This window comes from Peromyscus leucopus, chromosome 15, assembly GCF_004664715.2.
Source record: "Peromyscus leucopus breed LL Stock chromosome 15, UCI_PerLeu_2.1, whole genome shotgun sequence".
NCBI lineage: Eukaryota > Metazoa > Chordata > Mammalia > Rodentia > Cricetidae > Peromyscus > Peromyscus leucopus.
Window position 1 is genome coordinate 78022918 of NC_051076.1, and position 15238 is coordinate 78038155.

A 15238-nucleotide genomic window follows, 5' to 3' on the forward strand; every position below is an offset into this window, starting at 1 on the left:
TGCCAAGCCATGATGTGAGTGAATGCTCTTCCACTTGGTAAGAGCATCACATGCCTTTCTCCTTCCTTGTTTTGAATCTTATTATTAATAATGAGAAGATAAAAAAGAGCATCATGGGAACAAGTGTGTAAGTTGAGGGAAAAGGTGAATCTATTACTTATTCCCCTAAGCTTAGAAGCCCTCTCACCTCCTGTTCTAAGCAAAATGGTTGATTTTTACCACATACCTGTCCATCTTATAAGACACTCTTTGATGCCCCTCACCCCAGGTTCCAGAGGACTTAAGAATTCAGATGTCAGTAACGGTTCATATTGATTTACTTTTTCCTACTTGAGATGGAGACAAAAACTTAAGCCACAAGTCTTCCAGTTCCATGAGAATGAATATTTATCTACAAAGTTCAAATTTTGTGAATAGTCTAGTAGCCAAGCAGCTGTTGAAAAGTCCGTGTGTGTCTGGGTGCAGCAGGCTACATATGAAATGTGCAGTGCTTCCTCGTGTCCTGAGATTGTGCATACACCATTCCCTCCTCTGTTCCCTACGAGAAGTGAGAGAACAGTGACTCTTAGTGCTTCCCACCCTGTCCAGGCATGATCTGCTGGCCTCAGCTTCCAGCGTTCCTGTCTCTGTATTGAAAGGCCTTTCTGAACACCTGCTAAGACAGCCTGTCCCCTGTACCACTACTGTAACTTCTGTCTTTCTCTTGTGGAGGTTCCTCGCAAGCTTTCATCGGATTTTCCTTTCCCTTTCACCCAGCATTCTCCTCATGAAGAATAAAGGTTAAATGAACAAATGATGCCCATGAAAGCGCCAATTAATGTCTTCTTTCACCTTTGTACCCATAATGAGATACGGGTGAATCCCCTGGTGGATTCATAATACAAATTCGGACAGAGAAAAGAAAGAAGTGAAAGAGAAGGGGATGGAAAGAGACACTGTACACACCTCACTTGCAGTGAACCTGGAGCCCTGAGTCACAGGATTAAAATTTGGTTTTGAAAGTACTGGGAGATTAAGTTCAGAGGCAGGGAACCACGGTGCCTTAGTAGAACATAGTTTCATTGATCTTTGACATAGGAAACGGTGACTTTCTAAAGCATTATTACCAGTCTCTCTTTCATCCTATTCCAGGAACTGGTGGTTGGTCCCCAGCAGACTCCAATGCCCAACAGTGGCTGCAGATGGACCTGGGCAGCAGAGTGGAGATTACGGCAGTGGCCACGCAGGGAAGATACGGGAGCTCTGACTGGGTGACAAGCTACCGCCTGATGTTCAGCGACACCGGGCACAACTGGCAGCAGTACAAGCAAGAGGACAGCATCTGGGTAGGGAACGCTTTGTCTTCCAGTGGATAGCGATGAGATGTGCTAATGCCAGCCAGTGAGTGTTTCTGGGATCTTGCTGTCCCCATGCTGGGGGAGCTTCACCATTGTCCTGTTCCCATTCAGAAAAAATGAAATCACATCTAGACCCTGGTTCCAGTGTAACTCTCTCCCCAGGCAAATCAGAGTGTCAGCTGGAGAGAGTTCAGTGTGTTCCTCCCTTTCTTACATATTGATATTTTTTCAACAGACTCTGTTATGTCATCTATAAAAATAGAGAAACACACCGAAAAAATCTGTCAGTAAGACTGTGTTGTTGGCCATCTTATTTTTTTTCCTTTGTGGTGCTATGGTAAAATTCTACCAATGACATCAAGGGAAGTGAGACAGGGCTTAATTCCGCTTAGGGTTCAAGGTTACTATCAGTCATGGTGGCAGGAGTGTGAGGGGCCTGGTCATGTGGCATCCATAGTCAGAAGGAACAATCAATGTTCCCTCAGCTCACTTTCTCCACTATTATATAGTCCAGGATCCTAGCCAGGGGATGCTGCCATCCACTGTAGGAAGATATTCCCATGTAAATTAGCACCATGAAGATAGTTTCCTACAGACATGCTCACAGGCTCATCTCTCAACTGACACTAGATTCTGTCAAATTGACAATTAGCACTCACCATCATATTGGCTGAGGATATATATCTACTTATCCGTTTAAATATATATCAGACATTTTATATTACTTGCCTAAATAACTGAACAATGTCACTTGTCCAAGGTGACTAAGTGAGGAATTTGGTCTGGGGAATCTGTGCTCTTGTCTGACTGCATTGAACAGCCACCATTCAAGGTTGTAAAAACATTCAAATATAGAAAACATGGCAAAGTTTAGACTTATCCTGGCACTGTGAGTAATGATCAGTTTGGGAGTAATGCACCTGCTCTGAGTTATAAAACAGACCTTTCTTCCCTGCTGCAGCCCCGACACGTGCCCTTTGTGTAAGCCAACGGTGGTCAGGAAACCGTAAGGAGAAGAAAGCAGGGATGGAAGTGAGCACAAGTTTGCTCTACCTGGAGCTGTCTCTAGAGGATGGAGTTTGGGGCTTAGGAAGATGGCTCAGCAGGCACAGTGCTCACCATCAAAAGGTGGGGATGGAGTCCAGATCCCCAGAACCCACAGAAAAGCCAGGTAGATGTGATGGCCTCCTTAGAGTCTTCCAAAACATGCTGGCTAGCGAGACTCACCAGAAAGACAATAGATGCTGCCTAGGTAGGTAAAAAGTGACAGAGAAAGATATCCGAAGTCAACCTTGGGCCTCTGCACACAGGTGTACACATGTGTAAGCATACGTGCATGCATAAATATATATGTAGATATAAAAAAAGAAACTTCATGCTTTGAGCAACATAACGTAAACAAATGCAGCTTTAGGTTTAGGAGAAAAACATCACCTTTTTTCTAAAGAACATAAATGGGAAGACGTGGTGCTGGCTCACACACTCTTTCCCCCACAGAACCTCTTCGTCTGCAGCTCTGACTTCAGCTACTCCATCTTTCAGTGTTAGCCCAACCTTGCTGAGAAGAATGTGATTTAGCTGCCCTGATGCTTGCTGGCTATCCACCATCTGGGTCTCTAATTGAGACCGGGGTAAACTAAGCATTCTGACGAGTTACTAAATGGAGTATTGAATATTATTGTTGCTATCTTTACTTGGGTCACTTATGATATCGGTTGCAATATTCTCACAGAGCATGGCTTTTCATTTTGAAAAGACTCTTTGGAGGCTCTTCTATTTTGTTTTTCAATATTGAAGTCCACATCCATTTTTACAGATTTGTGCTTGGTTTGCTGTTCAGTTTGGAGTGAGAAATAAGCAGTTCTTCTGCCCGGGGAACGATTGGAAACTTTTATGTTGACTTTAGAGGGGAAAATAGATGTGGGATTATTTATTTTCTCCAGGGTTTTCAATCAGAACTGGTTGTTTTCAGATGGAGTTGCCGTTTTGAGTCATTTTGTTTCCATCTTTAAAAAAAGATCCAAGTTTCATTTTCTTCAGATCTTGGCTGCCTTCTCTCAGCCTCCCTGGGCCTCAGGGTGCATTTCAAGGCTGGCATCTCTGTGTTTGGGAACAGCTGGCAAAGGGCTCCTAACCTTGCTGGGGGTGTTGGTTCACTTGAGTTCCAAGTGTTTTTAATTTCTTTCAAGGCAGGCATCTCTCTCTCTTCTGCTTCCATGGAGAATTAAGTCTTGACACAGTGGACTAATTTTGGGTGTTTAATAAAAGTACTCTGGGATCACCATGGTTCTTAGAGCTGCAGTGTGGAGGGACAAGATTGTTGTCGCCATATCCCATCATCTTCAACAGCCTGACACTATCCAGACACCATTAGCACTACTAGTCAAAATTAAGTTTTATTTCTAAATATACTTGATTGCAAGATTATGGTCTGTTTCTCCTGTCTTTCTTTCTTTTTTTTAATTTTCACAGTTTTTTTTCCCTTTTCTCACTTGAAATGTGAACCTTGTCAGACTTACTCTGGAAGAACAATATTAAATCCCACTGTTTAATTCACACACTGCTAAATATAAAAGTAAAAATCATCAACTATACCTAACTCTACCTGTGTGTTGCAAATAGTGTCTAAACTCTGAAATGGTCTAAGAAAGTCTGTCAAACTGGTGTTTTACAAACATTTCACAAAATAGGTGATGTCTCCTTTTTGGCTAATATTGGAACGTGCATCAAAACATGCTATGGTTAAACAGATCGCCTTGGGTAGGAGAATGGCATAGTGAGTGGAATGTTTGTGGCGCAGCTGTGAGGACCTGAGCTCCATTCCCCAGTTATATATAAGAAGAGAGAGAGAGTGGACGTGGTGGCACACACTTCTAACCTAATTCTGGGGAGTCAGAGACAGGTGATCTCTTGGGCTTACTGGCCAGCCAGTCTACCCAAATTGGTGAGTTCCAGGGTTAGTTAAAAAACCTGACTCAAAAAATAAGGTGTAGGGAGACTAAGGAAGATATGTGATACTGACCTCTCAACATACAAGCACAAATCACACATGTACACACACAATAGATTATCTTAGCTTTTCCTTCTGAATTTTTTAGAATTTACTTCAGGGATAAGGTTATAGATTCAGGGAATGAAATGGGTAATACAGTAGCCTAAATGCATTGGCAGTTAGGAACTAATGATAAAAGAGATGAAGCACCCTCTACAAGATTTAAGATCACAATGCTCAACTAAATCAAAATGGAAACCCAAGCCTCCTTGGAACAATCCAGTATGGAGTGTTTTGTGGGAAGACGTAGTGAACACAGAGATGCTTAATCTGCTTCCACTCTGCTTCCTGACTGCAGCTGCAATGTGAAGAATGGACTTTCATTCCTGCAGCCATGTACCCATGGGGAATTATATTCTCTCAAACTGTAAACCGGAGTAAACCATTCTCCCTTACGTTGCTTCCTGTCAGCTATTTTGTAACAACAACCAGAAAATCAGCGAATACACTAGCCTTTCCCTGTCCTCTGAGTGTCTTACAGTTTCTTCAGATTCATTTGCATTTAACTTTTATGAAGACCGTACTGCCTTTCACCAATCACATGAGCCATCACACACTTGACAGTGGGATCCTTCAGCCTGTGGTATGATGCTCTGTGATTTCCACAGCTTTCTGGAGTCTTTTGCACATAAAATGCTTGCAATGGCTACACAGCACTTTCCTTACCCCGAGGTCAATTGAAACAATGGATTGTGCATTTCAGTCATCAGTTCCCCAATTTCATCCTTGAGCAGCTCCCAAATTTTCTGGGAGATGCTCTCCTATCTTCTTGATTTACACACATTTATTCTGCCAATTTTGCCTAGCATGGCCTGAGTATTGATCACTGTTTGATATACTATTTTAAGCCTACCAATTTCAGAAAACAATTTGAGAGAAAGAAGCTCATTACTATCAACATATATCTTTTAAGCTCTCATTATGTACCTGCCACCAGGCTAGATACATGAACACAAACACTTAAAGATGCAGTCTCTTCCTCTCCAGGATGCCCAGAACCATTAAAGGAGTAAAACATGGCTCCTCTGTAGCATGACCCACATCCTTATTTGAGTGTATGTATGTGTGTATCAGAGACCTCTATAACAAGGCTCACATTCCTATTTGAGTGTGTGTTTGTGTGATACACACATTTGTGCATTTAGGAAATGAAGGCCGGTGTTGTGAGTTCTGTTCTGTCACTTTCTGACTTAGTCCTTTGGGACGGGTCCTCTCACTGAAACTGGAGCTAGGCTGGCAGCCAGCAAGCCCCAGTGATCCTCTGTCTCTGTCCCTGACAGCCCCGGGGCTACAGGTAGAAACAATGTCAAACCCAGGTTGTTTTTTTGTTTGTTTGTTTGTTTGTATGTTTGTTTGTTTGTTTTGCTGGGGGAGAGTCTTTTTTTTTTGAGTTCAAGGAATTCATTCTTAGAATTTCATGCTTGTTGCTTGTTTAGCAAGTACTCTTACCCACTGTATCATAGCCACAATCCTTGCTTTAATATCTTTAAAATAAAGTAATAAGACTACATAATATACCATCAAAGACATTTGCCAGGATTGTTGTGGCCTAGAACTCACCGTGTAGGCTGGGTTGGCGGTGAGCTGCTGTGATTGCCTGCCTCAGCCTCCAGTGTTTTAGGATTAAAGGAATGGGCCACCGTACCTGGAACTGCCAGGATTTTAAAGATAGTTTTCTCATTTGTTTGCTCACACACATACATTAGAAGTGTATACTATGGGTATTAATTTTTGAGTTGCATATTATTTAAAAGTCAAAGAGGAGGAGGGCTAAATAACACTAAGGGTGTTTGAAAAAACTCTAAGGGATTACATTATTTTATGTTTATTTAAAATTACATATAACATATATTTGTGTGTATATATATACGTTAATTGAAGTTATGTGACTTGGAATGTCAATGTACCGCCCAACCCGGACATATACACACACAGAATTCATTATCTTCTAAACAAAACTCCCAGTGCAGACATGGGAAAACTTTTGAGTTCTTGGTCAGAGGAGTCCAAGAGATCCCCAAATAATACAAGCTATTGATCTTGTCCTTGGTACTAGAAAAAGAAAATTCACCCCTCCAGCTGAAGACACCACACCCTCTGAACCCAGGACTTGGAGGAATATCTCCAGATCTGAATGGAACCTCCTTTCTGGGAACTAACTCTAGTAGTGTTGAAAGGAGCCATGAAAGCAGCCATGGGAGAAAAGCAATCAATATCCCTACTCAGCTATAATGTCTGCACACCACAACAATGACCTATATGGCAAGATATTTCTAAAAGTACAAGAGTGGAATTTATATCGTGGAATAAATCAACAGCTACCTGGACTTGGGCTTAAGGCCCCTCAATAGGAGGGGATTCATGTCTGCTACTGATGACCTAGCCAACCACCCATGACTGGAGAGGCCATGGAGCCTAGTGGAGAAATTCCTACAGTCATTTTCCAAAACCAGTATAATCTCTGACTGCATTCTGAATACTTACCCTTCTACCGACAGATAAATGCAGCTCTTGTCCTTCATCAAAGAAGCTGCTTCTTATTCTTCTTGTTCTTGTTCTTCTTGTTCTTCTTCTTGTTCTTCTTCTTGTTCTTCTTCTTGTTCTTGTTCTTCTCGTTCTTGTTCTTGTTCTTCTTGTTCTTGTTCTTCTTGTTCTTGTTCTTCTTCTTGTTCTTGTTCTTCTTCTTGTTCTTGTTCTTCTTGTTCTTGTTCTTCTTCTTGTTCTTCTTCTTGTTCTTCTTCTTGTTCTTCTTCTTGTTCTTCTTCTTGTTCTTCTTCTTGTTCTTCTTCTTGTTCTTCTTGTTCTTCTTCTTGTTCTTCTTCTTCTTCTTGTTCTTCTTCTTCTTCTTCTTCTTCTTCTTCTTCTTCTTCTTCTTCTTCTTCTTCTTCTTCTTCTTCTTCTTCTTCCTGCTTCTGCTTCTTCTGCTTCTTTTCCTCCTCCCCCTCCTTCTTGTGGCAGACAGAAACCTTGGCTAGTCAAAATGCAGGATCACCTGACCACAGGATGCCTGTCCCCAATTAAAACCTTTGTAATACAACCTGACAATATCTAAGGTTCAAAGAACATTGCAGATGAGGTGGTGAAAATACTGGAAGAAAAAGGACCAGGGCATCTGCTGTGAGATAGTCTCCTCTAAAAAAAAAACATGAAAAGTAAAAGAAGAGGGGGGTTAGTGATAAGAAGTGGGTCTGGGAGGAGGTGGGTGGAGGAGAAATGAGAGGTGAATATAATCAAGACACACTGTATAAAACTCTCAAAGAATTAACCAACATATATGAGTACATATACACATACATGAATATTTTTTCAATTAAACTCCCAAAGAACTAAGACAAGCTGTGTTTTTCATTCTTACTTTTGTTTTTTAGAAGTCAATGAAGAACTGTGTACACTCAGGCATCAATTTAACAGGGACCATGGATGCAAAGATCAATCACCACCATACAGCAAGTTGGGTCCTAGCTGTGCCACTGGATAGAAATGTAACTTGATCCCCCTGAGCACATCTTTGCCAGCAGCCATGGCAGGTGTAGCTGTACCTGCTTCCTGACCACCAGTACTCATTTCTCCGTACTTCCTGCTCAGACACTTTGGTTTACAGATTGTCTTGCTTGGAAGGAAGTACATGGGAATGAAGTCCTGTCGTCACATTGATCCAGCTTTAAATCACCAAATATAGACTTCTGAAGCTCAGTGTTTACTCCCCTTGAGATGCCCCAGGGGCTGTCTACGGTCTTTGCTGACCTGAGATGCTCTTAAGGCTGAAGGAACACAGCTGAAAAGAGAGGAGGGAATAAGTGGTCAAGTCAACAGCTGGTGCTGGCTCCAGCCTCAGCAGGCTTCTCTCTAGCCCTCCGGCTCCACACTTAGTCCTAAAACTTCCTGACTGATGTCCATCTGTTTTCCTTATTTAATGTGAGAATTAGCTGTGATGTTTCAGGGTGCTTCCCTGTGTGGGGTCTAGCATCTTCAGGAAGCTAATGCGTTCCCACATTTACACAGGTGGCATTTAAACACATTCCATGGACAGGGAGTCAACTTGCAGTCTTCAGGATTAATATTCATATGGATACTTCCTATGAACGAGCAGATGACTGTAGTCCCCACCCTCATTGAATTTGTAGTGGGATAGGATCCAGAAGTTGATATCAAAGGGCTGGGATGATCTGTTTAAAATTAATTCTTCTAAACCTACTGCTATGAAATTAATCTTGTTGTCAAAGTACTCCATGCTTCCCAGGATGTTCGGCTCATAAATGTATTTTCAAAACATATAAACCAATTAGGTTCTGAGGACTTTCTCCTTAGAATAGAAGAAATCAGAATTAATATCTCTATTTTAGCATAGTTTTTGTTTCTTAAAATTTATTGAATTTTGTTAAGTATAGTGCCTGAGAGAGGGAGTTATTGTTAATTGTTTTCTCTTTACTAAGGTTTTTCTTTTCTTTCTTTTTCTTTTTCTTTCTTTCTTTCCTTTTTTTTTTTTTTTGGTTTGTATGTGTCTGTATGTGTACTGGTATGCATGCACACATGCATGCATATGGAGGACAGACCTCAAATTTAGGTGTCCTTCCTCTAGGTATTTCTGGAGGCAGGTTTCCCCAGTAGCCTGGATCTCTTGAATTTGGCTCTGCCGACTGGCCAACAGACCTCGGGAATCCACTTGTCTCTACTTATCCAGTGCTGGGTTAGAAATGTACTCTCCCACACCCAACTTCTCACTTGAGTTCATTTTGCATACCAAGCACTTTACCAACCGAGACATCTCTACCCCTATTACCTAGGTTTTTACTACTACACATGCAATTTATGTTTCATCTTTAAGCTGTTGTTTTCTTCTATATTTTTGTCTCTGCTTTGAAGTTTAAAATAATCTGTGGCTCTGATAGATAACTAAATCCCTAGGAGGCTTAGCTTCCTCCCCTGAAAAGCAAGTGTAATGGGGATGCTGACCTCATATGACCTGTAAAAGGGAGTTTCAAAAAATGAGCATGCCTCAAAATGTCCCACAGGGCTTGTTAAGGCACAGTGTGCTGAGCTCTGCTTGTATAACATCTGAGCCAATAGGTCAGAGTTGGGTGAAGAATTTACATTTCTAAAATAATATCAAGTGATTGGGGGGCAGCTGGTTGGGACCTCACTTTGTGAAGCTCTGTGTAAACCATAAGTGTATTCATGCACTTGATGAGCTTTGACCAGAGCTAAAATGCTGAAAACTATGACTATTAACCATAAGAGTATTCATGCTCTTGATGAGCTTTGACCAGAGCTAAAACGCTGAAAACTATGATGGTTATTAAAGAAGGTGTGTGGCATCCTCTTGGTTAAGGTACCCGGAGGACACCTGCTCTTAGTGTCTTTAATTTGAACTTTGTATTCAAAAGAAAGAACAAGCCTGAGATATCAGCACTTTTTTGAGTGAACTGAAAGCTCAATGGGAAAGGTAAGCTCTCCTTGGGTTATGGGCAGAGTTACCCAGCAAGCTCATTAAAGACAATTAGCTCAGAGGCCTTGCAGCAGGCAGAGGAACTGCAGGAATAGCCTGGGGGAGTTGCTGACACCTAAAGAAGAGGACTTGAGGCCAAAGTCTGAAGCCCAGGTGTCTACTTGGCTTGGAGTCAAACAGACCTCTTCCAGGCAGGAGAGGGCTCCTGGAAACAAAGACTCTCCCCAGCTTTTAACAAAGAAAAGGAGTTCAAAGGAAATCCATCTTCAATAAGATTACTAAGCTCTTTATCACAATAGCAGTCAGTGTTAAGGAGAAGAATGAGATACAAAAGCCACAAGGCATTACTGCTGCTCAAGGAGGGCTTTGCTGTTACAGCCTCAGTGTGAGCTGCAAGCAAAGGGCCATAATGCAAAGTTGATGATGCAGAGTGATAATAAAAGTGGACCAAATGAACAAGCCAAGTAAGGTGTGCGGAGTTGATGTGTTTCGTGTCTAAGAGCAGTTACAATGGTCCATGTGGAGAAAATCCTTCCCTCTGGGAGTCTACAGATACTTTCAATGCCCTTCTGAACCACCAGAAAATTCCAAGTGGGGCCACAACATGTGTCAGGCATCTCCAACTTGACTTGAAAATAATGATTTCATTAAATAGCCTGAGATTGTATCAGAAACTGAGCTACAGTCTATAGATGAAGGTCATAGAAATTTTTTTCCCTTCAAAGCTATCACATAGAAGTCCCCAGGGATGAAGAGATTGCTCATCAGTTAAGAGAATATACTCCTCTTCCAAACACTTGAGTTCGGTTCAGTTCCCAGCATCCTTGTGTGGTGGGTCACAAATAAGGTTCTCTGAAGGTATCACACTTATTTACACACACACACAAACACACAAGCATGTGCGCGCGCATGCGCACACGCACACGCATGCACACACACACACACACACACATACACACACACACGATGAAAACTAAAACTAATTTTTTTTAAAAAAGGCCCTAAGAATTATGCTGGAGTTATTCAAAGAATCTTGGGTCCCTCTTTTCTCATCTTGTTTGATTATAATTTAGGGTATAAGCATGTGTAAGACAACAGATTAAGTTGTTTAAAAGTAGGATGTGGCAGTCTTCTGTGAGAGGGAAGACAAATTCATGGAAAGGCACCGTGAAGAACTGTGTGAAGATGGGGAGATACCTATTTCAGGCCTGTCAGTAGATCAAGTGGCATAGTAATTTTCCCCCAGCAACAATTTTGACTGTGTAATGATTTGGCTACATTTTTGTGTCATCTTTTTTCCTTTATGACAAAGGCCCAGATTTCTACTAATGGACTGAAAAACTGGGTATCTTAGAAGGGATAAGGACCAAGCAGGCTAGGTTACACACATTAGCATGATGTTCTGAGCATCTTTGCTGACTGTGGGTCCTCCTCAGTTGGATATAGAGACACTGAGTGTATGCTTTCCAAGGCATGGACCTTCCTCTAAAGTAGCCTTCCTCTAAAGTAGCCGCTTCTGTGATCTGCTGTTACTTCAGACATTGCGTGTGAGTCCTGTGTGTTTGTGCAAACTAAAGAAAGAAAACACAGAGGGCTCCCGGGACTATGTGAGTTAAGAGCACTTGCAGCACTAAGACCCGAGTTACCAGTACTCAGGTAATCTACCAGATGTGTCCACATACATTTGTAACCCCAGAGCCATGCAGGGCAGAGATAGGAAGATTGTTAAACTTGCTGGCTGCCAGCTGAGCTCCGGGTTCAATCACAAATCCTGTCTCAGAGAAATAAGGTGGAGATTAACAGAACAGAATATCTGATATCCTTCTCTGGACTCTACACACATGCACAGGGATATATGTACCTGCACATACATGTTCTCTCTCTCTCTCTCTCTCTCTCTCTCTCTCTCTCTCTCTCTCTCTCTCTCTCTCTCTCTCTCTCCTAGAAATAAAAAGGTTTGCACATACACAGGACACTAACTGCACACATCTCAGGAGAGATAGCCCAAGCCACCTTAGTGAAGAGATAATAGGGAATCCACGCTTGACAAGCCAGCTCTACTTAGAGTTCAGTGTCTGGGTGTCCTTTCCATTGAGATGGTTTTCCCCAAACCTGGAAATACTAAGGCTGTATTGCTGGTGCAGGTGTGCACATGCACGTGACTGCACATCCAGGGACTCCTGGGTGAATACCAACCACTCTGCCAAGCTCAGTGCAGGCAGCCTCTCCCCCAGACTGGTCCAGGGAAAGGCAGCTTGATCAAAGAGCTCTGGTTTTCTGCTTTTGCTTCCTTGCTGGATATTCTAGTCGCAGCTCAGGCATCTTTGATGTACCTCCCTTGTCCCACATAATGTGTCAGCTTGTCAGTGTTCCCTTTTGGAGATGGATTTGTCACTTAATAAATTCTGAAACAATTAGATGACAACTCAATAAATGACTTTGTCAGTTTGTGTAATGCAAAAGCCAAATTATCATGGAAGAAATGCAAAAATCTTACTTCAAGTGACACTGTGGAAAGATTTAAAAAATAGAGTTATTTAAAAATTTGAGTTCTTTAAACTTGCAACATCAATGTGAATGTTGATAAACTATTTTTCTGAACCTGGAGTCTTCCAGATGACTGTATTTAAATGTATAGATGTGGGTGAAAAAAATGCTACTTCCAGAATGTGACCCTAGTATTTAAGCAAGAGTTGATAGATTCTCTTAACACATATAGTGCACACACACACAAACACACACAGGTACACACACGCACACACATATATGTGTGTGTAAATATGTATGTATACATAGAAATATACACGTCATTATTCAAAGATGCATTCTTTTGTGTGCATGCATTTAAATTAAATGTATTCAGTGTTAGGATGAGCCCTTGAAAGGTATCTTGGTGGTTCTGGCCAAGGTATGATGCTAAGAGATCATGTCAAGCATCAGATCTAATGCAAGAGGTTTGTTGGGGGAGGGGGGAGACCAAAAGGCCATCTTAGAGTAGGACATGAGAGAGAGATAAAGACAGACAGGCAGACATAGAACAGGAAACAGAAAAAAAAGAAGGCAGAGAGCAAAAGAGAGATCTGTGCTGGAAGGCCCTTTTAAAGGATGCATGTGCTGCATAGTGCAACTCTTAGCAACAACAGAAAAGCAATGACATGAGCTGCTGCTGAGTCACTGCAAGGCTGTCAGAGCACATATTTTGTGTCTATAGATTTAAATCTATTTACATGGACATAATTCATTTAAATAAATATTTATTTTATATATACATATAAACTTGAATCTTAGCATGCTGCACTTTACTTACTCTGAACTATAACTTTTAATCATTTAATTTTGTGACTTTTTGATAGCTATTAACTAGAAAATTTTGAATACTTATATTTTGCATTAAAATTTTAATTTTTCAATGAGATATCTTATGTAAATTGTGCCAAATTACTATAAGGTTGTATTCCCAAAAACCAGGATCACTGAAATGGGAACATCAAAGACAAAGCACAGATCTCTCCCACATTCACACCCATGGCCATTAGCAACAGTTCTGAGCCCTGATAAAAGGAAGCAGTGAGGACACTTGTCTCGAACATTGTGCAATGGCGGTTACATCAACTTTGTCCTTGGCTTAGTTACTTCAGTGGCTGTGATACAGTACTCTAGCAAAAGCAACTTACGGGAGAAGGGGCTTATTTTGCCTCCTGGTTCTGGGATGATACAGTTCTTCCTGGTAGGAAAGGCAAGGCAGCAAGAGCAGGTGGCCAGTTGGTCACATTGCATCCCTAGTTAAGGAGCAGAGACTGAACAAGAAGTGGGCTGTAAAACTTCAAGGCCCACCCCAGTGGCTGACTTCCTCCATAAGACTTCACCTCTGAAAGTTCCACAGTCTTCCCTAACAGCATCACCAGCTGGGGTCCAAGTGTTCAAACACATGATCCTAGGGAGGAAATTCCACATTAAAACTACAACAGTCAGTAAAGGACATGAAAGTTCCTGAGCTAACTCCTGTCCAGATAAAGTGTATGCTAATAAGTATATATTCTGGCTGACCTGTCAATGAATCACAGACACTATTTGATGGGGTTGCAAGTGTTTCATGTCAGTGTCTGTAATTGCAGATGCATGTCCATTTGCTGGTGTATGGGGGTAGCCAGGGCAGAGGAAAACCTCACTACAGTTTCTCAGGTATTGTCCATCTTAACTTTTATGAGACAGCATTTCTCAATCATTGAGCTAGGCTAACTTGGAAGTAAGTCCCAGAAATCTTCATTTATAAGTACATGGCATTAATACCCCAATTTTTTTAATGGACCCTAGGGATTGAATGTAGGTTCCTATGCCTGCAAGGTAAGAACTTTACCAAATGAACTATTACCCTAGCATGCAAGTGGGTTTTGTTTATTAGTTTTTGATTGGCTATTTCCCCCTCCCCATTTCTTCCCTTCAAGCCTGTTAGACGAAATATGTAGTAGCTGTTCCTTGGGTGGTATTTGTGCTGAGTGCTTTTGTAAACTCATGTCAGAGCACAGGAGAGATGGTGTTCATGTAAAGATGAGGCAATTAAAAGTGGGGCTATCGCCCAGTTGTAAAGAATTAAGCCTGGAATGTATGAGACTGTGGGTTCAAACCCTAGTACTTCCCAAAAAGAAAGAGAAAAAAGGAAAAACCAAGCTGTAAGTGTCTAGTGTGAGTCACAAACCCAGGTCCAGCATGAACAGCAGAGCTGAGACCTGAAGAAGAGATAACTGATCTTCACACCTCTGTCCTCCCACTACACAGTGCCTGCTCACAAATGCAGACACCCAGTTGCCTTGTTTCTGAATAAAATGCACCAATCCCAGTTCTTGGAGACAGTCATAACCCTTTTCCTGTCTCTAAGCTGTCTGACCACAGGTGAAGGGAAATATAAAGGATTTGATCATTGTTCTCTTGTTCAGTGATTTGTATGACTTCCTGATTTAAACAAGAAAAGAGAAACAGAAAATAAGTGAGCGTGCTTTAGAAATGACTAGGCACCATTTCTTAGGGTGTTTGGCAGAATGGATGCTAATAAGGATGGTGGACTGACTCTGAGTTAATTGTCTTCCAGCCTGAGCTGTCTTTGTTTAACCAACAGTAGATGAAGTGTGTCTCTAACCTGTGGTCGCCCTGTGGATTTAGATAAAATGGGGAGGAGGATTGCTCCCTGAGACTGGAGCAGGATTACAGCTTCGTCTGAATCATTTTAATTTAAAAGTGCTTAGCTGAGCTTTCCTTTGAGCTCCGGAGTCAGACAAATCTCAGTTTGAACCCTGATGTTTGGTAATCGTGCCATCCTGAGCAGAACTTCCTAACTCTGAGCCAAAGAGCCTGCATCTGCCAGATGTTTATAAAACCTACATCGACCACTGGACTGTTCTACATAGA

General features: G+C 41.7%; 1 protein-coding gene across 3 annotated transcripts in view; it reads left to right on the forward strand.

The window, feature by feature from the left end:
- Nucleotides 1–15238, forward strand: part of LOC114701108 (contactin-associated protein like 5-1-like) — a 902756-nt gene that overhangs the window by 216648 nt on the left and 670870 nt on the right. For all 3 annotated transcript variants that reach the window (XR_005092928.1, XM_037211055.1, XM_028881060.2), the window contains exon 3: nt 1132–1325. Coding sequence is in view for 2 of the 3 variants with exons in the window: in XM_037211055.1 (XP_037066950.1) it covers nt 1132–1325 (194 nt within the window). In the remaining variant the exon portion in view is untranslated. The remainder of the gene's footprint in view (nt 1–1131; nt 1326–15238) is intronic.